The following is a 26,424-nucleotide window of genomic DNA, read 5'->3' on the forward strand; positions in this document are numbered from 1 at the left end:
CCATGGGGAACCTTATCAAACACTTTGCTAAAATCCATATACACCACATCAACTGCCTTACCCTTATCCCCCTCTTTGGTCACCTTTTCAAAAAAACTCAAAAAGGTTTGTGAAGCACAACCTACCCTTCACAAAACCGTGTTGATTATCCCTAATCAATTTATTTCTCTCTAGATGATTATAAATCCTATCCCTTAGAGTTCTTTCCAAAACTTTGCCCACAACAGAAGTAAGGCTCACTGGTCTATAATTCCCAGGATGGTCTCTACTCCCCTTCTTGAACAAGGGGACAACATTTGCTATCCTCTAGTCTTCTGCCACTATACCTGTAGCCAATGATGACATAAAGATCAAAGCCAAAGGCTCTGCAATCTCCTCCCTAGCCTCCCAAAGAATCCTAGGGTAAATCCCATCAGGCCCAGGGGACTTACCTATTTTCATACCCTCACGAATTGCTAACATCTCCTCCTTATGTACCTCAATCCCGTCTAGTCTAAAAGCCTGTATCTCAGTATTGTCCTCGACTACATTGACTTTTTCCTGCGTGAATACTGATGAAAAATATTCATTTAGTGCCTCTCCTATCTCTTCAGGCTCCACGCACAACTTCTCACTACTGTCTCTGACTGGCCCTAATCTTGCCCTAACCAATCTTTTATTCTTGACATACCTATAGAAAGCTTTAGAGTTTTCCTTGATCCTATCGGCCAAAGTCTTCTCATGTCCTCTTCTAGCTCTTCTTAACTCTTTCTTTAGCTCCTTCCTGGCTAATTTGTAACTCTCCAATGCCCTAACTGAGCCTTCATGTCTCATCTTTACATAAGCCTCCTTGTCTCATCTTTACATAAGCCTCCTTCTTCCTCTTCACCAGAGATTCAGCTTCCTTAGTACACCACGGTTCCCTCACTCGACCACTTCCTCGCTGCCTGACAGGTACATATTTATTAAGGACTTGCAGTAGCTGCTCCTTGAATAAGCTCCACATTTCAGTTGTTCCCAGTCCCTGCAGTTTCCTACTCCAACCTATGCATCCTAAATCTCGCCTAATAGCCTCATAATTACCTTTCCCCCAGCTATAATTTCTGCCCTTCGGTATATACCTATCCCTTTCCATCACAAAGGTAAACGTAACCGAATTGTGGTCACTATCACCAAAGTGCTCACCTACCTCCAAGTCTAACACCTGGTCTGGTTCATTACCCAGTACCAAATCCAATGTAGCCTCACCTCTTGTTGGCCTATCTACATACTGTGTCAAAAAACCTTCCTGCACACATTGGACAAAAACTGACCCCTCTAACGTGCTTGAACTGTAGCTTTTCCAATCGATATTTATAAAGTTAAAGTCCCCCATAACAACTACCCTATTATTTTCGCACCTATCCAGGATCATCTTTGCAATCCTTTCCTCTACATCTCTGGAACTTTTTGGAGGCCTATAAGAAACTCCCAGCAGGGTGACTGCTCCTTTCCTGTTTCTAATCTCAGCCCATACTACCTCAATAGGCAGGTCCACATCAAACGTCCTTTCTGCCACCGTAATACAGTCCTTGACTAACAATGCCACGCCTCCCCCTCTTCTACCACCTTCTCTGCTCTGACTTAAACATCTGAACCCTGGAACCTGCAACAACCATTCCTGTCCCTGCTCTATCCATGTCTCTGAAATGGCCACAACATCAAAGTCCCAGGCACCAATCCAGGCTGCAAGTTTGTCCACCTTATTGCTCCTCACATTAAAGTATACACACTTCAAACCACCCTCCCGCCTGCCAATACACTGCTGCGACCTAGAAACCTTATCCATGGCCTCTCTATTCTCATCCTCCTGTACATTGGAGCTACAATTCAGGTTCCCATCCCCGCTCTGAATCAGTTTAAACCCCCCCGAATAGCTTTGGCAAATTTTTCCCCCAAGATATTAGTACCCCTCTGGTTCAGGTGCAGACCATCCCTTTTATAGAGATCTCACCTACCCCAGAATGAGCCCCAATTGTCCAAGTATCTGAAACCCTCCCTCCTGCACCATCCCTTTAGCCACAAGTTCAAATGTTCTCTCTCTCTATTCTTCTCCATGCTATCCCGCGGCACAGGTAACAAACCAGAGATAACAACTCTGTCTGTTTTACTCCTAAGCTTCCACCATGACTCCCTGAATTTCTGCCTTACATCCCCGTCCCTTTTCCTACCTATGTCATGGGTGCCTACATGAACCACAACTTGGGGCTGGTTCCCCTCCCCCTTAAGGATCTCGTACACTCGATCAGAGACATCATGGACCCTGGCACCTGGGAGGTAACATAGCAACATACCAACCACGAGTCTTGCTCGTTCCCACAGACTCTCCTATCTGTCCCCTTAACTGTGGAATCCCCGATCACGAATCCTGTTCTTTTCTTCCCCTTTTCCACCTGAACATCAAGGACAGGCTCTACTCCTGAGACCTGTACCGCATGGCTTACCCCGGTTGAGTCTTCCTCCCCAACAGCATCCAAAACAGAGTACTTATTTTGGAGAGGAACAACCTCAGGGGATTGCTGCTCTAACTACTTCTTACCCCTTCTAGCAGTCACCCATGTATCACTTTTAGGAGTAACTATCTCCCTGTAACTTTTATCAATAGCACTGTTCCAATTTATGGGGGTCGAGAGGTTAAAAAACTACTACCCACGCCTCCCTGCGACTTCTTCTGGTTTCTGGTTTAAAATTTTAAAAAAACTAAAGAAGTTAGTTAAAAAAAAACAGTAGCTTACCCTCAAGCTCTCCTCTCACCAATTGCTGCCTCTCTGCTGTGCTCCCAAGGAACAATGAGGATATGTTCTGTTTGTGAACTGAACTCCCACTTACCTGATGAAGGGACAGTGCTCCGAAAGCTCGTGGCTTGTGCTACCTGTTGGACTTTAACCTGATGCTGTGAGACTTGTGACTGTGTGCCTCGGACAGCCTGTAGGGGTCGCGGTGAGTGCGCTGCAGTTTCCGGTTTGATGGCGGCGGCCGTTGGGACCGGAAGTTGTTGTGTTTGAAGCGGGCGGCGGTAAAAATGATGGAGAAGCGGGGAGACCGAGTTCAAAGAGCAGGACTGAGGAGCGGGAGGAGGAGGCGGAGAGAACGGAGCCGGGCCTGAGATACTCACGGAGTCGCGAACATGGTGTCCCGGGCAGAGCAGCAGCTGCTCATTGTGGTTTCCGTCCTGGAAGGTAATTGCGACCCGCAGCTCAGGGACCCCCGTCCCCGGGACCGGCCTCGCCGTCCTCCCGGGACCGGCCTCGCCGTCCTCCCGGGACCGGCCTCGCCGTCCTCCCGGGACCGGCCTCGCCGTCCTCCCGGGACCGGCCTCGCCGTCCCTGGGATTCTCATCTCTGGGACTCCAATTCTGGGGGAGACTCATTCCCGGGAGGCCCACTATCCCCAGGACCTCTGCCAACCCCGGAAGACCCTCCACCCTTCTCCGCATCCTTACCAATTACAGTTAACAGTAAAGATTTGAGTGTTGTATGTTTCTCATCATCAAGTGGGCTGTTTGAGCAGGGATTTTAGTTATGCGCTGAGTGTTGCCTATTGAAACTGTAGAAGGTTATGTTATCTGTTATGTATTTTACTTTTGGTGCTGGGTGTTGAGGCGATGCAAAGGAAAGTTAAAGCTGAAGGAAATGGAGCATGTTGAATGCCTCTTTTGCAAAGCTTGAAGTGGATTTGTGGGCAGAGTTGCAGAAGGTCTGACTGAAGGAAATTGAATCTTTTCAGATAGCTTTGCTGGATTTGTCTTTGAAGCATTGCTGATTATTGCGATGTAAGTTTGATATTGCAAAATTGAATGTTCATGACATGGTAAACTGATAAACTTTAAGGTGACACTCGTGTAGCACAAATCATTTACTTTCATTTGAGATAGCTTTTAGGTAATCACTGACATAGTCTCTTGCAGACGATATAAACTCTGTTTTTTAAGAAAGATACTATTACTTTGATTAGCCACTTCATGTATTTGTTTCAACTTTGGGAGTTCTTTGCCCTTGACAGAGTTAAGCAGTCCCACAACCAAAGGATCAGATCAAAGCCCTACAGTCCTGTTACATCTAGTTGTGATGTTTTTAAACAACTTTTAAACAACTAACTGGAAGTTGCAGCTCCACAAACATTTTCACCCTCATTGTTTGGGGAGCCCGGCATCTGAGTGCAAAAGGCAAGACTGAAGCATTTGCAACCATTTTAGCCAGAGGTGCCGAGTCGATGATGCATCTCGGTCGCCTCCTGAGCTTCTCAACTTCACGTACAGTCTTCAGCCAATTTGTTTCAATCCTTGTGATATCAAGAAACGGCTGAAGGCCCGCGATACTTATTGCAAAGATTGCAGGTGCTGAAATATCCTTGCACTCAGAATGTAGCCTCGAGCCAAGCTGTTCCAGTACAGCTGCAGCACTGACATTTACCTGACAATGTGGAAAATTGCCTAGCTATGTTCTGTACACACAAGCAGGCCCAAATCCAACTGTTTAATTACTGCCCCTTAAATCTAATCTCAAATCATTGGAAAGGTGATGGAAGGTGGTACTGTCAATGCTGGCAAGTTGACTTTTCCTGCAAAAAGCTGTTTGTCACTTCTCAATTTGGGATTTATTTGAGCCATTCGGCTCTAAACCTTTGGTCCAAACATAGACAAAAGAGCTGAAGTCAAGACATGAAATGAGTGATCGTCCTTGATAGCAAGGCAGTATTTGACTAATTGTGGCCTTAAGGAACCCAAACATAGCTGATTGCTGGAATCTGAAACAAAAACAGAAAATGCTGGAAAATCTCAGTAGATCTGGCAGCATCTGCAGAGACAGAATAGAGCTAACGTTTCGAGTCTGGCTGAACCTTTGGCAGAGCACGTCTTTTGATCTGTGGGAGGAAACCACAGCACCTAGAGAAAACTTGTGCAGTAACTGGGGGAATATGCAAACTCCACACGAACGGTGACCCAAGCTGGGAATTGAACTGGGTCCTTAGTGCTGTGAGGTAGTAGTGCTAACTACTGTGCCACTGTGTTGCCACTTGAAGCAGTGCCTTCCAACCCGTGACCATTAGCAACCGGAAGGACAAGGGTAGCATATCCATGGGAACATCACCATCTACATGCTCCGCTCCGAAGTCACCCAGTCTTGGAACTCTATCTCTGGTCCTTCAGTTTTGGGATCACAAGAACCTGGAACATTCTCCTGGATCTGGTGTATCGACACCACCTGGACTGCAGCTGTCCAAGAAGGTAGCTAATCACAACCTTGAGGGAAATTAGGGAATACAGACGTACAAATTAGGAGCTGAATTAGGTCACTCAGGCCTCTGGTGCCATTCAGTAAGATCATGGCTGTGACCTGAGCTCCAGGTACCTGCCTGTCCTCAATAACCTTTCATCCATTTGCTTATCAACAATTTTTTTTTGTTCCTTTGCCTTAAAACAATCCTGTTTCTACTGCCTTTTAAGGAAGAGTTCCAAAGCTGCCTCACCCTCTTGAGAGAATGGCAATCACTTTTGGCCTAGCAAGTGACACCCACCTCATGTGAACAAAAATACATCAAGTACCTCGACCCCAGTTTTGGTGCCAAATAAATGTCCATAACAATGGCAATCTTTCAATACTCAGCAAAAGTAGCTGATAAGAACATAAGAAAAAGGAGCAGGAGTAGGCCATCTAGCCCTTCAAGCCTGCCCCGCCATTCAATAAGATCATGACTGATCTGAAGTGGATCAGTTCCACTTTCCCGCTTTCTCCCCTTAACCCTTAATTCCCCTGTCTATCAGAAACCTAGCTACTTAAATATATTCAGCGAGGTAGCCTCCACCACTGCAATGGGCAGAGAATTCCAGAGATTCACCACCCTGTGAGTGAAGAAGTTCGTCCTCGGCTCTGATCTAAACTCTCTCTCTCCCCCCCCCCGCCCCCCCCCGCTTTATCTTGAGGCGGTGCCCTCTAGTCCTGCTATCCTGTCTAAGCAGGAAGAATCTCTCTACGTCTACCCTATCTAGCCTCTTCATTATCTTACATGTCTCTGTAAGACCCCCCCCCTCAGCCTTCTAAACTCCAGTGAGTACAGACCCAGTTTATTTAGTCTCTCTCTTCATAGGCTAACCCCCTCATCTCCGGTATCAGCCTCGTGACCCTTCTCTGCACTCCCTCCACGGCCAATATGTCCTTCCGCAAGTGCGGCGACCTACACTGCACACAGTACTCCAGCTGCGGCCTCACCAGTACCCTGTATAGTTGCAGCAAGACCTCCCTGCTTTTATATTCTATCCCCCTCACTATGAAGGCCAACATTCCAATCGCCTTCTTGATCACCTGCTGCATCTGCAGACTGGGTTTTTGCAATTCATGCACAAGGACCCCCAGGTCCCTCTGCACCGTAGCATGCTGTCCTCTTGAGTCTAAACAAGCGTTGATAGCACATTACAGTCCAGTCTATTTTTGTCATCAGATGTCCATGTACACACTGCAGTCATCATTGGATAGCAATCAGAAGTGGGAAACTTTGCTGCTTTCCACGCCCTGCTGCTTTTTTGTTTTGAAACAAAAGTTTATCAAATAAAATTCTGCATCATCATAGTTACAAGACAGCTTTTATGGTCATGAATGTGTTATTACAAACATACTACCCAAACAATGTTGTTTGAAAACACTTTTTTACGCTGACATTGTGATCAATTTCCTCCGCTACTACTTAAATTGTTGAGATTAGCCAAGTCAATATAAATCCAGAAATTAACTGATGATTGTCCTGCAAAATATTGCAGGATGCTCTTTTTCACTGAGTCTTCGCTGCGCTCCTCTCCCAACTGAGACTATTTTTATTCACTTAAAACCAGTGACTGCTGAAAAAGTCATTGACTGCTGATGTGCAGAATTACAGATTCCAGCAGCATTGTGGAATCTAATGATAATCCAATATTTGTCATGTTTCAGTGATCCTGTTAATTTAGTTACAGTAACTTCCATTGAGTTCTCAGATTTTTAAGAAAACATTTCAACTTTAAGTAGCAAAAAGAAGTGGCTTCGAAGATTCACCATTATAAATATCTTGTGCGGCATCTATGTCATATAACTTACTAATGCTATGATAGGGCTGGATATTTGCAATGAATTAGATAGAGTTTTTCATCTGGGAGCTGGGTTTGAATCACTTATTAGATAAACCTCTTTATTCTGCTGTCAGTCAAAACCTATTGAGAGATGAATTTGGGCAGTGTAATCTAGTTCCTCAGTAAATATGGGAAGGCAGTTTAAACCTGTTTATAAATAGCACCTAAAACTGACAATAAATTGGACATGGTGTTCAATCATAGCAATCTTGCCTCTAAAGAGATTGAATCATATTGTTAATTATCCACTGAGTTCTCTGCTCAAAAGGTTGAACAGTGTTGCATCTGGTCTCTTGAGTGAATTATAAATCTGAGAATATTTAAACATTGGTCTTCACTGTCTGCTTTAGGGCGACATTTTCCAAAACGTCATCGGCACAAAATTGTGGTAGAAGCGCGGTTTGATGGAGAATTGCTGGCCACAGACCCAGTTGACCACAAAAGTCAGCCTGAATTTGTTACAGAACTTGCCTGGGAACTTGACAGAAGATCATTGTATCAGCACAGGTATGGTTGGAATGAAATTATTTTGGTTATGGATGTTTAGAAAAGCAGATAAAAATGGAAGTTAAAGAATCCCAATAGTGCAGAAGGAGTCCATCAAGCCTGCACAGACAACAATTCCACTCAGTCCTTTTCCTGTAACCCCATTCTGCTAATCCCCCTGACACTGAGGGGCAATTTACCATTGCCAGTCCACCTAACCTGCGTATCTTTGGAATGTGGGAGGAAACTGGAGCACCAGAGGAAACCCACGCAGACACAGGGAGTAGGTACAAATTCCCCACACAGTCACCCAAAGCTGGAATTGAGCCAGGGTCCCTGGCACTGTGAGGCAGCAGTGCTAACCACTGTGCCACCTGTGTATCATTGGGTTTCTACAACTTTTCTGCCTTAACAACTCACTCTGATCGCTGAGCTTTTATGAATTTCAGGCACATTTGATAGTTTAGATGGTTTTATGTGCACTGATAAAAATATAAATGTACTGAATGTACCTTCTTTATTTTAACTTAAACCAAGAAGTTTAACTAATATAACAGTATGTTTTCTTTGTAGGTTACAACGCACGCCCATCAAGCTATATTGTTATGCAATTGATTCTCTGTCATCAGCAAAGGAGTCTGTGGGTTATATAATTTTGGATTTGAGGTCTGTTCAAGAGATGAAACAGGTGTGTTGGCTTGTGTTCTGTCAACATTTAAGAAGTAGAAAAAAATGATTCAAAGTGTGCTAAACTTTTTACATCATGTGGACTTTGTCATCTGGCATTTTAACATTGATGTTTCCCTCCAAATAAGCCGTGCGGATAAAGCAAATATATTGTACAAGAGGCAGAAGAGTATATTTTCTTTGTGAATAAAGAGTTGAAATTATAATCTAGAGTTTTTCTCAATCAGTGATGCTTGCCTTGACATGTTATGACCATGTCTCAGTTCAAGCACCAAATCACAATTTCAGATCTGGAATAGTGTTTGACAATAATCAGGAAGCAAAATATCAGACATTCATTCTAGGGATTAATATAATTGCACAAACAAGTCACCAAAAATTGATTGGTTACAGAAATTTGGAAAAGAAAATCAATTATTATAGTCTGGAGAAGCTGGAGTTGTCACTGAAGCACAGAAAATTAAGAGGAGATTTAATGAAGGTGTTCAGAATTATATGGAGTGTTGATAGTGCAAACAGGAAGAAATTGTTTCTCCTGTGGGTGGTGTGGTAACCCAGTGGCCACAGATTTAAGTAATCAACAAGAGGACCAGAGGGGAAATTAGAAGAATTTATTTTGTGCTGTGTTGTTATAACCTAAAATGTACGGTCTGAAAGAGTGGTGGATGTAGTTTTCAAAAAGAAATTGATAAATACTTGAAAGGGTTAAATTGCAGAGCTGTGGACCAAGTGCCAGAAGGCGGGACTAATTGGATAGCTCTTTGAATGAGCTAGCACAGAGTTGTATCATTCTGTAAAAGGCAAAAATGGAATCGAGCAAGTAATTCTATTTTCACTAAAAGCAATTCAACCTTTTGCTACTCCTTCAGTATCTTAAGAACAGACAAAAAATTGGTAACGTTAAATGGTCAAATGATTGTAACTTGAGTTAGCTGAAAATGAAGTAAAAATTTTCCTTTTACATGTAATGGACTAGTGTTAGTTGCTGCTATTTAATAGATTGTGTCTTCATCTTTCATTGCCTACTTTTGCATATGTGGAGATGAAAGCAACTGTAATGGCAAGCTACTGTTTTGCGTTTTGACGTTTTTATTTAAGTTGCTGACTGTAATTCTTCAGATAGCTGATCCTTGGTTATTTTTGAAGCATCTATTGTTATTTAATTAGGGCTTTTGCTTTTCTACAAGTGACGTTGGTATAAATGGTGAGATTTACTTCAGATAAGGAGGTATTCAATGAAAATGTAGAACTTAGGACATTTGCCAGCTGTACGACTTGTTAAACAGGAAATGCTTGCTTTTCTGTTTGTGAATTGTGATTAATTTGAAAATTTTACTTCAGACACCCAAATGGTATCCCTTGCTTAGCAGCAAATACACAAAAAGTAAACCTGAAATCAAGATTGCCATTGTGTTGGAGACTGATATTAAACCGCAGGTGGAAGGTTTTAAAGCCAAAGAGGCACCACCAAGAGATGGAAAAAGTAAGTGTATTTCGGAGTACATAATTTTATTTTCCTGAACTTTGTTGTCCCTATTTCGGTCAACAAACGTTGTGCTAAGACTATAAATAGCAAAATCATCCGTAAGAGTTGCACAGCTTTCAACACACCTTTGGTCTAATCATAGAATGTAATTCTGTCCAATAAGTAATTTCAGTTTGTAATCCTGTTTGAGTGTGTGATAATAAGTGCATATTTTTCAAGTTGAATTTTTGTATATTTGTGTAATGTAAAGTGGAATAGTTTAAGTTTCATTTAGATTTGTGTTGTAAGGCATGGTCCTTAGAAACCATTCCTCCGTACGTTACACAAATTTATATGGGTTTATTAAGTATCTAATTATAGCCCTGAGTTTTAAAAGGTGAGTTGAGGAGACTACAAGTTGAGATATTCAAAAGCCAAGTTAAAAAGCCTAGCAACAGTGGTCAGTTGAAACAGACAGTCAGGAGCTGAGGGGCAGTTCAATCATTGTCTGTCAGAGAGGGGAGACAGGGTTTATCAGCTTTGAGAAAAACTATAAGGCTCATGGACAATAGTTAACCGAATAGTCAGTTATCGAACTTTACCGTGACCAGTATGGTGGCGTTGCTACTGAAACCTAGATCAAACTGTAGTCATTTTTGGGTGTAAGAATTCACCCAACCATGTGCATGTGTGCCTGTGTCAAGCTAATGGTAACACTTCCCTGGTTTCTCTGTGTAAAGTTATTGCTGGGTCATGGAATATTGGGAGGTTGAATCAGCATCTTGTATTTATTTTGAGATCTTTCCAATCTTTTTATCTGTTGTAATATGATTCCTTTTTCTTGCTTTAACAAATACTTTATTTTAAAAGTTTATCAGCAGACTCCTGTGAATTTGTCAGGAAATTTACCCCATGGTTTACAAAGAAATTAAGCTGTATCACTCTGGAATCTGACTTGCCCTGTCTTCATATCAGCTGGGATCATAAGTGGTAAATCCACATTTGGATTTCTGTTTTGGAGTGTCATTTTGGCATTCTGTGTAGGTGTTTTAAATTGATATGAAATATTGGACTGCAATCCCTGGTAGCTGAATATAGAGGTGTTATTTAATACTAGCAACAATTCTGATACAATTGATGTTGCGAACTGCTGCTTAAGTTCCAAAATCTGGAGTCCAAACTCCTCAAGCTCAAACAGTCATATTTCTGTTTTGTTTTAGCCAAATACATACTGCCACTCACTCTCTGCTTAAGAGTTTTGTCTTCCACTTTATTGTTGCTGCTGTTGCTCTTCCTATCGCCACTCACCTTTGAGAAATAAACTTATCAGATGCAATCATTTTAATGTGTCCTTTTCAGGAAGAAAGGGTAGTATTTTAAGAATGTAGCTTATCTCCACAAGACTTATTCATTGTTCAAAACCTTGTTTGACATTTAATATAAATGTTTGCATATAGATCGCCTTCACTGTGGTATGCGTAAACCAGAAAGATACTTTTAGTTTTGTTCAAATACAAACCAGCTCAGCTCCCCATTTATTTTTCTCACTTTCTGCTTTCTTTTTACATCTTCCACATTTATCAAAATATGATGCTTTTAATCTGTTCTGAATATTCAAGTAACAACTTTGTTGCAAGGAACTCACTGCATTTCTTTATGAAGCAACTGTTTGCAAGGGAGGTTACCTGCGTTCTTTACATTGGAAACGTGCTATTGGTTGGCCAGGATGCAAGGCTTTTGGGATTCTTGAGGAATATGTTTCTCTGTTTATCACAGTCAAAACAAATACCATTGTCTTAGCAGAGTGGTTTGATTTTTTTTTGGATTTTTCGCTTGTCGATTTTTTCTGGGCATGAATGAATGCTTTATTTTATCAGTCAGGAAAAGAGTATTGATGTCACTAGTCTGAAATGATTTACCCACAGCAGCTGTCCATATTAAGTGGATTTAGATACTAATCTTACAAGCCTTATTCAAATTCAGTGGCTCTGGTGTTAATCTGGAATTTTATTTGTATATATGTCGGCTGTCGATGTAGCAGTTTGAGTTTAGAGGTTGAAGCTTTAAAATTTATGTGGAGGAGGAAGGGTTTTGTACAAAATCATGTTATACTTATTATTTAATTTTGTTTTGGGTTATTGAAAGAGAGATTGATGGGAATTTCAATTTCAATCATTTATGTCACTGAATTTGTGTGCACTGTTGGTTTGACTGGATAGCAGAGTTTGGAGCTCCACATCAACTATCTCAAAAAACACTAGTTAGAACAGGTATAATGTAGTATTCCAATGATAATTTTTATCATACTTGGAAGACTTCAAGGACATGGCACAAAAGCTGATGTACTATACTTCTCAAATGCATTGATCACCTTAAAAATAACTCAACATTTTCCACATTTCTGCGAGGGTTTCCTCCCACAGTCCAAAGATGTGTTCGTTGGGCACATTGACCATGCTAAGTTGCCCCTTCATGTCCTGGGATGCATAGATTTGAGAAGTTACAGGGTAAATATGTAGGGTTATCGGGGTAGGGTCTAGGTGGGAATGTTGTTGGTGCAGACTCGTTGGGCCAAATGGCCTCTTTCTGCACTTGTAGGGTTCAATGATTTCACTTGGGTTTTAGGGTCCCCTGCAAGCATGTTTACAATGGAGAGGCACATAAAAGATGACAGTTCGCCTGTCCATCTCCAGATCAGTTCCCGTAAAACAGTAGGCAGGCAGCTGCCAAACTCAGTCTCCCTTTCAGTGTTGCCTTTGTACTCACCTGCTTTATGGCAACTGATGCCATAAAAGGGGGCGTGTCCTCCTTCACTCCACTTCGTTTATTTCACTGCTGGATCCACGAACCTTTTTTGCTTTTTTGGCCTCATTAGGCCCATAATTATATCTTTCATACTTCTATGCATAAATCTGAATTTTTGCTGGCAACTAATAGAGAGAGAATAAACTAATTCTTGATTTGATTTTGTTGAACTGGACAAAAGGCTGAGAAGGGTTTACGTATCAAATTTATTTGTAACTTATATGATTCTATGATTATCTTTCATCTTGGTATTGTCAATAAAACATGATTAAATCTGTCTTTTAGTAAAAAAGCTAAGTTCTGGAAAGCCAGCCACGAAGTTAACTTCATCGACATGTTCCTGTTTCAAAAGACCAGAACTCATTTGTTTATGTTGCTTGTTTACTTCCAGTGATTTTCTTGCCTAAAATAATGAACACTGCAATTACCCTATTAACTGATTCTGTATATATAAAATTAGCCCTGATTTTTCTTGCAAATCCTAATTTAGAAAATTTTATTCAGAAAAGTTACACTCTTCTTTCCACTTGCATCCCAAAAGACATTTCCATGTTCAGTTTGAATTCTACATTCCCACCTCAGGCTAATATTTTGATGGTGTTGCTGTTTTAACACTCTTTCTGTTGCTTAGCCACTACAAATGCTGTAGAGAAAAACATAGTTTGTTATACATTGGATCATTATGTCTCTAAAAGTGCTGGGAGTGCAAAGCTGATTAGTCAATTTGTGTAGAAGAGACATGTGACGTTGTGGGTGCATTTCCTTTTTTTATATCTTGTATTTGCTTTCAGATTCAGAATTCAATTACTTAAAGTATTTTAGATGTGAAGTGAATAATGTGATAGTATTTGTAGAGGATCTATTTCTTACTATATGAGGACTGACCTTCAAAACCTATTTTGAATAGAGTCAGCACCTTAATATTGTAGATTGAAATGCTTTCTAAACTATTTTCATATTTTATAGTGATAGAAACTCCATCATGTCCTGTTCTGAACCTGAACCCAAAGACTCTGACAGCAATTCTGAATGAGGAAGAAAGCTATTATCAGATAGGGCCGGCAGAATACTGCACTGACTTCTTTATGCTTTCTGTGACCATTGCGTTTGCAGCACAGTTAGAACAGGTTGGTGAAAGTAGTAGTCCCAAGTTAGAAGTTGCAATGTTAATCATGTTGCCATACTGTTGAAACATGTGCTTCGTCCTGCATGATATAGAATATAAATAAATGTCTTCACATTAAAGTCTTCAGAATAAGTTTAATTACATCTTTCATTGCTTTGCACTTGAAGTATTTTTTGAAGCAAGACAAATTCTGTTCAAAGACAACCAGAAAGCTAGAGTGCAAACCTGAATGTGAATTGAGCGAGTTTCTTCTGTGTTCCCAGCAGCTTCTTTTTATAAAGAGTTAGGTGACAATTCAATAAAGTGTATGAATTAAACATTGCCCTAACTTAGCAAACTGAAACAAAGTCCTTGTGAAAGCTCTCAGTAGAACCGTAAATGCTTATTAAAATTGCACTTTTCAATGATGGATATATTTGAAGGGATTGCTGCTTATATATAATTTTTACAGTTAATATTCTGGCCCTTCAGTTAGTAAATGTTTCACCAAAGGCTTATTTGTAATTTTTCTGTTAATGTGGATATTAGCACATAAAAAATGTCTTGATGGTATGGAGTGTGACTTTGCACTTTTCCCAGTTGATTCCTAGTGTAATTAAACTTCCGGAAGAGAGACTTGAATTTTTCTTTTACTACACGTTGCTGGGAAATGATGTCACAAATGATCCTTTCAGTGACCTGATGAACCCAAATTTTGCACCTGAGCGAGCTTCAGTGAGGATTCGTAGTCGACTTGATATTCTCCGGTTATTCCTATCTTCACAGCCAAGTCTGCAGGTATTATATAAATATTATTTTCCATTCATAAGATGCGGTTACAATTGTTGCATATGCCCAGAAAGTAGGAGGAGGGCAGTAAAGTGGTAATGCTCTTTTGCACTTGTCTAAAACAAAAGAAAGAACAGGATACATGTGTCATTTGAAGTAGTGCAAGGGAGCGGCAAGATGGCAACTTCAGAGTACATCATCTCCCACCCCAATGCAGACTGATCCATTGTCTTATCACCTGATGAAGAGGTAGCACTCTGAAAGCTCGTGCTACCAAAGAAACCTGTTGGACTTTAGCCTGGTATTGTGAGACTTCTTACTGTGCTTATCCCAGTTAAACGCCGGCATCTCCACATCATGATCCATTGTCTCTGTGGGGATGTGTCATTATGGATCAGTCCATTGTCGGCAGTGTATTACGAATCACCTTCCAAGGGAAAAAGCTAACAGGGTGTATTTGCAGTTAGTCACAAGTAAAAGACAAAGTTGAGTAAACAAAACAATCTAGAAAGAATTGATAACTTCACAATTGTGATTTCTTAGGGGGTCTTGCACAATGTATTTAACTTTGTATGTTCATTAATCCTTTTTGGGTAAATTAATTTCATGTCCAGAGTTAAAAATATTGTCAAGTAAATTATTTACATTTCCATTGCATTCAGTATGCCTGATGTCAGTCTACTTATCTGAGCCTTCAGCATGTACTAAACAATCCTATTACCTGAAAGCACCATTTTTTAGATTGGTCTTTTCTAATCCAGTCGCAAGAAATTAACATATATCAGTCAAAGTTTACATTTACACTGAAATTATATCTATATCCACTCAACTATTGATAAGGTTTAAATCATGCATAGCATAAGGCTAAAGTTGTCCAATTGCAACTTATGCTTGTCGATCTAACGATAACAACACCAAGCACATATTTTTACAGTTATGAAGTTATCTTTCTAACTCATGGTTTATCAACTCTCCTGTCCATTGTCTCTTGTTGTAACAGACTCTAAAAGCTGCAGCTGCACATGATTTAGTGGAGGTCCTGTGTATACTTGTATGGCCTTTGATATTTATCTGAGTCTGCATTAATCAAGACCTGTGGTTTTCTCATAGCCTTATCTGTGTGACTAAGTCTAGCAGCTTGCAGCTTATGTGATTTTTAAACTTGTGTGATTATTAACCCTTTCATCCAGATAGGTATAATCTGAAGTTTTTAAATATGTGATGTCTAGTAATGCCTCTGATTGCACTTAGATCCAAGATTCACCATCCATTGAACTTTGTCTTTTAAATTTCAGATTCATTTGTGCTGTGGAGACAGGTCACTGGGCACTGCAGAGATCTCATTTGCAGGATTAGTAAAAGGAGACCAAGAAATAAGTCAGCATCCTGTGGGAGTTGAAGGAGCATTTCGTTTGGTGGCACCTAACAAAGCAAAGCAAAAAGTGCCTCCTCTGCCACTGGAGTTGTGCCCTACTGTAGGAGTGTCAGTAACTCTTAGAAAAGATGGAATACATTCTCAGGTATTTATTGTTTGTTTTTGTTTTGGCTTAATTTGAAATTTATCTATTGTGCTTGTTTTCATTCAAGTTTTATCTTACTGTAAAGTATAGTGATAGCAGTGATTCTTTCTTGATGAATAATTGTGTGGCATAATCTGAGATTATTTTGTAATTATCTTTTTCAAAAGTGAGAGCTTGATGTACAAAATTGTTACCCATAAGAACACTAACTTAGTAGATCAAAAGTCTTGGAACCATTCTTTCAAGTTTCCTATTATTCATTTCTATTTCTGCATTTATGGGGAAAATTGCCTTTGGAAACAATGTAATTCTGCCTTCCTATTTATGGTGTCATTATACTGTGCCTTGAAAAAAATGTATTGCATTATGTTTCTTGAAGATCGGTTTTAGCAATTCCATTTATCAGTGTTGTTTGGTCTGTACACTGCAGTCCCTGTTGTTACTGCATCAGCATAATTGATTATTAATTGCTGCAGTGTTTGTTTTAATCTGGACGAATATTGTGGTTATTTTAGTTTTCTCCCCTGGGGTTTTTCAGAGTGGGACTTGATTAGGCTGATTGACGGATATGGTTATTTGACTGGGTGGAGCTAGGCTTACACAGCAAAATGAAGTCACTTGCTGCTTGGAAGTTGCAGGGAGAGCGAGCCCTTTGTCCGAAGTCCAGAGATGGGATCTGTCAGAGACTCGGAGTTCAAGATGCTCAGCCAGAGATTTATAGAGGGAACTCTGCTGAGCAAGATCTTTGTGTGTGGGGGGGAGGGGGAGCTCTATCATCACTAGCGGATGACAAGAAGGTTTATTTCTCTGAAGTTTTGCTGTTTTGAGGATATCTCCTTCTCTGGAAAAAAAAAGTATGAGAGTCAGAAGACAGGTCTGCCCAGAGGTGTTAAAAGGCTGGAAATCCACACGAGTATATCGGTTTTTGATGCTAATTAGATTTTTATCAATGGGATATTGCTTAAATTGGAACCAGTGAGAGCGATAGCTGTTAGGAATTGCGCTTTGTCATGTTAAAATCTTTTAATGGGTAAAAGTTATGCTAATTCTTTGTTGTGTGCTAACTGTGTTCTTAAATGTTTGTTTTAACAAAAGCTTCCTGGTGGCTCAGTCAAATCATAACTGGAGCTAAACACCTCGTTATTAGAGTCTAGATTGACTTCATAATATACCTTGGAGTTTCTGATCTGATCCTGAGCAATGGAGCTACGGAAGTGCCACCACTAGTAGGAATGCATAATGAAGGCATGCAAAATTTGCACGTGTAGTTTTCATTTTAAGTGCATAAATGTGAGGATAAGAGTTAAGTATTAAAATACATCATGCAACTTTAATATAGAGACTGCAGTACACTTGCACATTCTGGTCTGAGTATTTTATATCCTCAAACCCTGTTTCCTTGGAAGTCTGCGCTGGTCTTGACTGCCATTGCAGCTCAATGAGTACCATTATAAAACGATTAGTCCTAAATTACTTATCACATTTCCTAAATATTTAGTTTTGCTAATGTGATGCAATCCAGCTACTTGCCTTAGTGTAAGGTTAGTTATCACTAACTCCCAAGGAGCTCCAGGGCTATTGCGTTGGCTGGGCAGTGGCCACACATACGCTTTTCTAATTTAACCTTCAGGCTGAGAACCGGTCCTGTTTACCTACACAACAGCAAGGAATAGCAAGCGGTAGAAAAAATAAGTCAGGTGATCTGAACTGGAACGTCATTTCCAAATGGGTGTCCTAGAGAACAGAAAACAAGAGTGGTGCGTGGAGAGAACACGGGTGGGACGGGGAGAGAACACAGGAGTGGGACAAAAAAACAAGGACCAGAAATAGGTCCGGCTAAGTTAAACAAAAATAAAGGAACAGCGAAATCAGCTGTGAGTTAAAGGAAGTGCTTCAGTGAGCAGACTTGAAGTCAAGTGGGCTTGATGGAAGCTTTAAAGGTCGGAGAAGGTAGCCGAAGATTGGTGACTTTCGCAGCTAGCCACTGGGGCATTGATACTCCTTTGAAGCAGTGGTGTTCTGCTTGGCACAGCTGAAGATCTGAAATTGAGCTTGCAAGGTGAAGCTTGAATATACTCAGATTCTGGGCAAACAAATCTTGGAAGGCGAGATTGAAACCCCATGAGACGTGTTGTTGTTGGTGTCCAAATGGGAACAACTTTGGGAAAGAGGGTGTGATTGCAAATGAGATTCACCAGGATGTTGCCTGGGCTGGAGCATTTCAGCTATGAAGAGAGGTTGATTTGACTGGGGTTGCTTTCCTTGGAGCAGAGAAAGCTGAGGGGAGCTGGGGAACCAGATTGAGGTGTACAATATTATAAAGGACATAAGGTAGGTAGGAAGAACCATTTCCCCTTGGCAGAGAGGTCAACAACCAGGGGGAATAAATTTAAGTTAAGGAGCAGGAGATTTAGAGGCGGTTTGAGGAAAACCTTTTTCCCCAAATGGTGGAGGGACTCTGGAACTCTCTGCTTGAAAGGATGGCAGAGGTGTAAGCCCTCTCAGCATTTAAGAAGCGTTTTGATTAGGAATTGAACCACCTAGCATACAAGGCTACAACCAAGTACTAGAAAAAGGGATTAGAATAGATAGGCACATGATGGGCCTCTTTTTGTACTGTGAACCTTGATGACACAATGACTAATTCCAAGGTGTGATCTACAAATGTGATTGGAAACCCTCATGGGCAAGACCAAGTTTCAGTGAGATTGTTTGGCTGTCAATGTGGCAAACACCTGGCTAGGCTGTTGAGATATTCATGGAACCTATTCTGGTTGCGTCTGTCATCTATTGTGTGATGTGTCTGACCACAGTTCACCCATGACTGCTTATACTTTGAATGTTAGAGCATGTGATCAGTACTCTCTTTGTACACTTGTATAATAGATTTTTTTTCTGTTCCAAACCAGTAAAATCTTGTGGCTTTATTCACTTTGTAAATGTCTTGATTTCCGAACTTTAAACAAAATATTATTGGTCCCTAACAGGATCTCCCTCTGCATTCTGGGATCTGGTCAATGATCATAACACTGGAGTGATCCAAAATATAGTTCATTGTCAGAAATTGAATGCAGAGTCGGTATTTGATGATGACAACAGTTGGTAATTGTGTTAAGGTTTAGAAGTGTTTGACTTTGATGTACTAATTGATAATTGCAACTCCTCAGAGGTACTGTAATCTGAATTGTTAACCAATAAGTTAAATATATACATCCTAAACTTTGGATCATTATTTTTATGTCTTCTGAGATTTGTTAATTATGGTTATGAATCTACTTGATTTGGAATTTGACTTTGCTGAGGCTGACCAAACAAATTTGTTTCAAGCCATCTAGTCCAGTTAAAACGGAACCTGAACCCAAGTCTCCAGTGATGCAGAGGATTGTTTCTCCTCAAACGGTTAAGCCTTCCCTTCCTGAACAAAGGCCCAGGACTGTTAATACTGAAAGCATATCTCCTGAACACAGTGATTCCCCTCCCAGCCGACATCAGGCAACAGAAAATGAGGTTAACAGTCTGCAGGAAGAAGACAATAAAAAGATCCAAAGTGGTGAGTGAAGCTAGGCATATCTTCTGGTGATTGGTGTATTTGTAATTGTAAGATCTCCTTTGTTCCTCTACCCCATCTAGACTTGTACCTTTGAACAAATAAGTCACCTCCCTATTCTTGCTGCTGAAATTAAATACTTCACGTTTATTTGTGTTGAACTTAGTTTGCTAATTCTGCAAGTTTATTAATGACTTTCTGTAACTTGTTGCAGTTGTCCTCAGTATTGATTTTCCCTCTTCCAATTTGGCGTCATCTCAAAATGTAGAATTTCTGATTTTGATTCCAAAGTTGTTCATGTTAAATCATTAAATTTGGTAACTTGGTCTACCCTGGTGTTGTAAAGAGTTAGTTGCAGCTTTTCAGGAATTGCTAGTGTGACTTAAAGGGCAATTGAATCGATGATCTTTTTTTTCTTTGAAGTGATGCCTGATTCTGGTGAAGAAATAGACAAGCAACACTTTAAACAACAAGCTGAATCAGCATTGTATTCCAAGGCACATTCATCGCAACCAGTAAAACCTTCCCAAGGTGAGATTCACCTCAGTTCTCTGATTATTTATTTCAAGCCTTGTTAAGACAGTGGCTGAGATTTTGTGGTAACAATGAATGAGATATTGTCAGTGCTCACCCAGTTGTTATTTCTCCCTGGAGAAATCAAATAGAAATCAGCGAACTTTAGTCTTTTATGCTGTAGACCTCTCATTTCAAAAAAAACCCTTGAAAATGTTCATGCTGTTGAATTGGTGTTTTAGTTAGTGTTTAGTCGTAATTATGAATGAATGGCCTCCTTGCCCTGAAAAACTAATTCATATTTGTGGAGTATCAAATTCATCCATTATAGTTCAAAATAACTTTTAAAAAAAGATAGTCTTTATAAGTTTGATATTTCAATTTCTACCTTACACTCGTGCATTTTGCTTTCTGTACTTCAGCAAGTGTTGTATCTTTAATTAAAGATGAAGAATAATCAGTGTGTTTTACTTCCTCCTTTGGTCCTGTAAAAATAGTTCAAAGTGATTGGCTGCTTAGCCTGCTTCATGAGGTTACTGTTGCTGGACACTTGTAGATCCCCTCAGGCAATATCTGGAAAACTTAATTCCATGTCACACTGAAACGAGATCTTTGTGGACCAGGTCAAGGATAAGTGATGTCATCTTAGCGCTGATCACAAAATCTGGGCCTAAGTCATAATATATTAGTCTTGAGAGAATGCAGTTTATTACATTAGATTTATTGGTACTTCTGATAGAATTGTGACTCATTTGTTTCGTTTTCCTGTCAAATGTTAAGTCTGGCATGTAATTAAAATTGAGTGTTATAGATTGCACAAACTAGATCAAATTTCTCAGCAATTTAATCTCAACTGTAGTGGCACACAGTGGGTATTATGATTTGTTATGGACTAGGGGTGAGAAAAATCAGTTAGGGCTCTTGCATCTGATCCACCTCTTTTGGGTGGATGTGTGAACATCGAACTTTGAGTGCGACTGTACCTGAACATGTGTTGTGTTTTCAGTAATGATGAGAGGTTGAAAATGGTGATAGCAGTTTTGTATCTATGATGAATTACTAATCTTTGAAACTGCCTACAGCTGACAGCGCAGCCTTTCTTTTGAAAAGGGAGGTAAATAATTGCTCATGCTGACAGCTCCCTTGGTAGAGGCATTGGAACAGAGTGGGATACCTCCCTCTCAGCTGGGAATGGTGCAGTTGTGCATAACGTAGGCTAAAAGAAGCAATTCTTAAGTGTTCAATGACACCTAAATGTGATATGAGGCTTTCTTTTTAGTCCTAATTTTCAACCCTTAATGTACAGTAATTCTCCTTCATTCCTAGTTGTCAAGTTCAATGTTTTCATTGATAATTACTGCATCTACATCAGCTTTGTGACTCAAATTTTCTTTTTTTTTGTCTAAATATATATGATAGCATTGCTGCAAATATATTTCTTGACAGTGAAGTAGAGAATAGGTTTCTGAGTGTAGGCAGGTCTGCTCATTGATTACCCCCTTCACCTAGGGGGAACTCTTTTGCGGGAACAATACGATACAGTATAGTACATTTTCTTAACAGAATATGTGATTGCTGTTTCCAGTCTTATTTGCTTACCAAATATGTAATGAGATCTCAAATTACTCTGAATATTCCTGGTGCATTATAAGAGTAGCTTTGTTAAATTAGGAAGGTAAGTCTCTAGATTAATTTTTTCTAAATTGATCGATTTTTTTTCATGGATATCTAATGGACTGTCTTGTCCATTATTCTCAGGATGTTCAAATGTAGTATATGTCAAGCAAAATATTTTAGAAGAACACACGAATTAGAGGCAGGTCTAGATCATGCGGCCCTTTGAGTCTGTTTTGTCATTCAATATGATCACAGCCTATCTTGGGCTTCAGTTCGACTTCTCTGGCCACTTCCCCTATACATTGATTGCTGAGAGACCAGAAATCTCTCTACCCTAGCCTTAACTGTATTCATTGATGGTGAATCTGTAAGCTTCTGGGGCAGAGTTCCAAAGATTCACAACCCATTGAGTGAAGTGATTCCCCTCATCTTTGTCCTCAATGCTAGGCCCCTAATCCTGTCCTTGTAGATTGCTCAGCCAGTGGAAACAATCTGTGTCTACCTGATCAAACCCCCTCAGAACCTAGTACATTTCAGTGAGATCGCCTTGCATTCTTCTGAACTCCAGAGAAAATGGACCCAATTTTCTGAGCCTTCCATTCATAGGACAACCCCCTGATCCAAAATGAATAATTTCACTCTTCTCTACACTATAATCCATCTGCCATCTTGTTGCCGGCTAACTTAATCTGCTTGTATCTCTTTGCAACCTCTGTGTCCTTCCTGTGATTATTAGAGAAAGATGTAAGCTTGGGACCAGGCAGGGTGATCTTCAGAGGAAATTTGACCTGTTGGGCTGGTCAAAGGGAGGGATGCGGCAGAGGCAATTGATGAGTAGTTAAGTTTCATGAATCAAGAGGTTCACTGCCTCATTTGGAGTGAGAGGAAAGAGGTTTAAGAAGATGCTTTACAAAAAAGGAAAAGAAACGTTTGTGTTCCAGGATGAGCCTGGAATCATAGAAAAACTGCAGCATAGACAGGCCCTTTGGCCCACAAGTTGCGCTGATCATATCTCTACCTACTAGGCTTGCCTTATAACCCTTAATCCTATTAAGTCCCATGTACTCATCCTGAAGTCTCTCAAAAGACCATTTCGAATTTGCCTCCACCACCACCAATGGCAGACGATTCCACTCATCCACCATCCTCTGAGTGGAAAATTTACCCTGACATCTCGTCTGTGCCTACTCCCCAGCACCTTTAATCTGTGTCCTCTTGTGGCAGCCATTTCAGCCCTGGGAAAAAGCCTATATCGTGAACTGTTTTGGCAGGTGAACCTGGGACCCAACAATGTTTTAAGTGATCCAGCCAGAATTGTTGGTCAATGGCTAACTCAGTTGTGAAAAATATCCCTTCAAATTTATGCCTTTAGTTTAATGAGATGTGGGCTGCAATGAGAGTGTGTGATGGTTTTATTGGGAACTTGTGTATCAGAGATGGAGGTGAGAGTGTGTTTGAACAGATCAGTAGTTGGAGATCTGTTGTGATGAGCAGAATTTCACGAATAAAAGAATAATGGACAATTTGTTGAAAATTAGTTGTAAAATTAATTGTAAATATTCTGAAAGGAACTTTGAGCTTTCCATATAATGGCGCTTGTCAGTACAAAACAATTTTGAATATATTCATTGTGAAAGCAGCATAATATCCATGATGATCAAACTCTTGTTTTCTGAAACCAGCACTGTAAGTTAACATTACAGCTTTGACTTTGCACCCTGTTTTATTGCAGCCTAGTCAACGTGCCATTGATTCTACAAAGAACTTCATAAACTTTTAATTTGTGCTTTAGTATACAGTAAGTTTTATGCTGGTAATGCTGTGCCTGACTTGAGTGTTTTATTTGGCGATGATGCTTTGGCAGAAGTTTTTAAGGTAACTGAGGTATTGCATTGCATGTTACAGACAACTTTCACTCTATTAAGTGAAAACATTGAAATGTCACAGTTATTTTTTGATTTCCAATAGTGCCAGTTTCTGCAATGGAATTGCAATCTGATCCCGCTCCAGTTTCAAAGTTATCTGATTCTGCATCAGCACCAAAGATTTCCATTCCAGCATCAGCACATCATTTCTGCTTTGCCCTGGACATAAGAAGCATTAGACAATTGGATGTCAATTTTGCCATAAACTGCATAGTACGGTAAATGTCTCTACTTTTGCACTCAATATTTATGTTCTGTAAAGTGCAAAAACACCAATCATGGCAATTAAGGTCACGCTTAATTGTTTATTTGAACCTTTAACACAAATCACTTTTAATATCCACCTTGCTCATTCCACCATTGGTATATAGGCTTCTGTACATGGGTCTTAACATAGACATATGAAATCCATTTGCCCCTCCACATTCTAAAGAATAGAAGGTGTCCAAAAGGGACTGGGAGTTGGAGACGTGGAAGAATCATGTGAAACAACCATAATGATCCAAATCTGGGTTGCAACAACAATCATGGACACTCAACCTTCTGAGGGGCTGCAGTCAATGTGCATTATGGGGCGGGAGGATGGAAATCATCCAGACATTAAAAAAGATTGCTTTTTTTTATCACTGTCTGAGATATAAAAATATTGAAACAGTCAAGCATCATCCAATTGAGTAATCAGTTGTTTTTTACCTGCCTATGCCAATGTGTCATAAGGATGGATGTTTTAGCCAACTGATGGCAGAAGTGTGGGGCCAACGATACGTTGAAACCTGCAGGAATACCTTGAATCACAGTTCGCAATTCTAACAGAACGGTATATTTGAGTTTGGATATGATTTGTCTGTCAACTAAAATTTGGAGTGTTGCGCAGCAGAAGTAATTAGGAGAAAAAAATGCATGTTGATAATTAACTGGAATATCATTTCTTGTCTTTTGTTCATGGTGATTTTAATCTTTAGTATGGATGGAATTGGAAGGAATATTCTTCAGAAATTTTGGCAAGTTGCTCCTGTAATTGGTGTGCATTGAAGATTTTAGGTGCAAATGCTTCAGAGCTTCTGACTGATATTAAACTAGTAATAATGTTGTCTATGTATAATTCTTCTTGAAGTGAGAATCTCTGTTAGATTAATAGCACAGGGAGGTGAATTATCATATATACCAATTAACCATGGGCAGTCATGTGTTTGTTATGCACATGGCCACCAATAATTATTTGTTAAAATGTACACTTAACTGTTGGTACTAGTTAGTCACTGTTGTAATTTGGCAATAACTTCAATTAGAAATATTTTTGAGCATCATTAAATGAATTCTTACCAATGCTATCAAGAAAGTAGAAAGTGATGGGTGAACCTTAATTACGAGTTTGCTTTGTGCAACAATGAGATAGTGTTGTTAGCGTATTCACCAGCTGTGACAAAGTAAATTATCTGAGATGTGATTGTGGATTACTGAGCGAAAATGTTAACTTACAAGACTCTCTATTTGTCATGCTTTCTGTCGTAAATGCAAGTTAATAGTTTGTTGCAGAAGTTGACCTCTGGATGTAACGTAAGAAAAATTCAAAACTTTTTCAATGTAATAAAAAGTTATTGCCATCAAACCAGCAAATAATCATTGCCAACCTGAATTGGAATGTAAAGTGAAACTTTAAAAGTACCTTGCCACGGCAGAGAATGCTTCCTTGTATCTTAAAGTATAACTTGGGGACTGAGGCAAGTAGCACTTGGTCAGTGTATAATCGGTTACCTGAGGGGCCTAGGTTTTAATTGCATTCAAATTGAAACGGTAAAGAAAGAACGACTACCTGACAACCGCCTTGACACTTTTGGCGAAATTACATGTCAACTGGAATATAAACCAAAACATCTTTTGCTAAATACCTTCTGAAAGTCTAAATATAAGATTCTATACAAAGTGTTCTAAGTTAAGATCAAAGCTGTGGGGATTTGGGGTAAATCCTGTATATTAATAGGAAATTGGCTGAAGGGTAGAAAAGTAGACTTGCAATGATTTACAATTGATCTACCAAGGAAAAGAATTCTTCCTGGATCATAGTGAAAAAGGAGTGAGTTGACACTGTGGATGGGCTAAAAAATGACATAGGAGGGAATAGAGAGGGTGGCTATGTTGAAAGTTGATAAGTCACCATGACGAGATGAGATGGTACTGCGGAAAGTGAGGATGGAAACTGTAGAGGGACTGGCCATAATTTTTCAATCTTCTGCAGATACAAGGAAGGTGTCAGAGGACGAGTGAATTGCAAATGTTACACCCTTGATTAAAACGTATGTACGGGTAAGCCATGGCTTCAAGCCAGTAAGTTTAACTTTGGAAAGTTTTTAGAAATTATATTTCAGGGCAAGATTAACTATTTCTCATAAAAAGGTAACAGTCACTTGACATGTTTTTTTTATAAGGAAAATCAGCAGTATTTAATTGATGTGGCAATAGAGAGAGAGTAGATGAGGGTAATGCTGTTGATGTGATGTGTGTGGATTTCCAAAAGGCATTTCATGAAATGCCAGAAAAAGGACTTGTGAGCAAAGTTAAAACCCATGGAGTAAAAGGGACAGTGGTTGCATGGATATAAAAATTGGTTAAGTGACAGAAAGCAGAGTATTGGTGAACAGTTGTTTTCGTATTGGAGGAAGTTTTATAGTGGAGTTTCCCAGATGTCAGTGTCAGGATCCTTGCTTTTCCTGATGCACATATGACTGAGGCCTTGATGTAGAGGACATAGTTTCAAAATTTGCTCATGATACGTAACTTCAAAGCACCATAAGCTGTTAGCTAGATGGCTTGGAACTTCAAAAGGACATACAAGTTTATGGAATAGACA

At 39.9% G+C, this 26,424-nt stretch overlaps 1 protein-coding gene across 1 annotated transcript in view; it reads left to right on the top strand.

Moving 5' to 3' along the window:
• Positions 1-2,998: 2,998 nt before the first annotated feature.
• Positions 2,999-26,424, top strand: part of cep120 (centrosomal protein 120) — a 76,092-nt gene continuing 52,666 nt past the window's right edge. The window contains exons 1-10 of the mRNA XM_080188950.1: positions 2,999-3,197; positions 7,468-7,624; positions 8,177-8,291; positions 9,632-9,773; positions 13,527-13,687; positions 14,266-14,463; positions 15,750-15,974; positions 19,302-19,524; positions 19,945-20,052; positions 23,620-23,794. Of these exons, the coding sequence (XP_080045076.1) occupies positions 3,146-3,197; positions 7,468-7,624; positions 8,177-8,291; positions 9,632-9,773; positions 13,527-13,687; positions 14,266-14,463; positions 15,750-15,974; positions 19,302-19,524; positions 19,945-20,052; positions 23,620-23,794 (1,556 nt within the window). The 5' untranslated portion in view covers positions 2,999-3,145. The remainder of the gene's footprint in view (positions 3,198-7,467; positions 7,625-8,176; positions 8,292-9,631; positions 9,774-13,526; positions 13,688-14,265; positions 14,464-15,749; positions 15,975-19,301; positions 19,525-19,944; positions 20,053-23,619; positions 23,795-26,424) is intronic.

The sequence above is a fragment of the Carcharhinus amblyrhynchos genome, chromosome 5 (genome assembly GCF_965287045.1).
Source record: "Carcharhinus amblyrhynchos chromosome 5, sCarAmb.v2.hapA, whole genome shotgun sequence".
In the NCBI taxonomy this organism is placed as follows: Eukaryota; Metazoa; Chordata; class Chondrichthyes; order Carcharhiniformes; family Carcharhinidae; genus Carcharhinus; species Carcharhinus amblyrhynchos.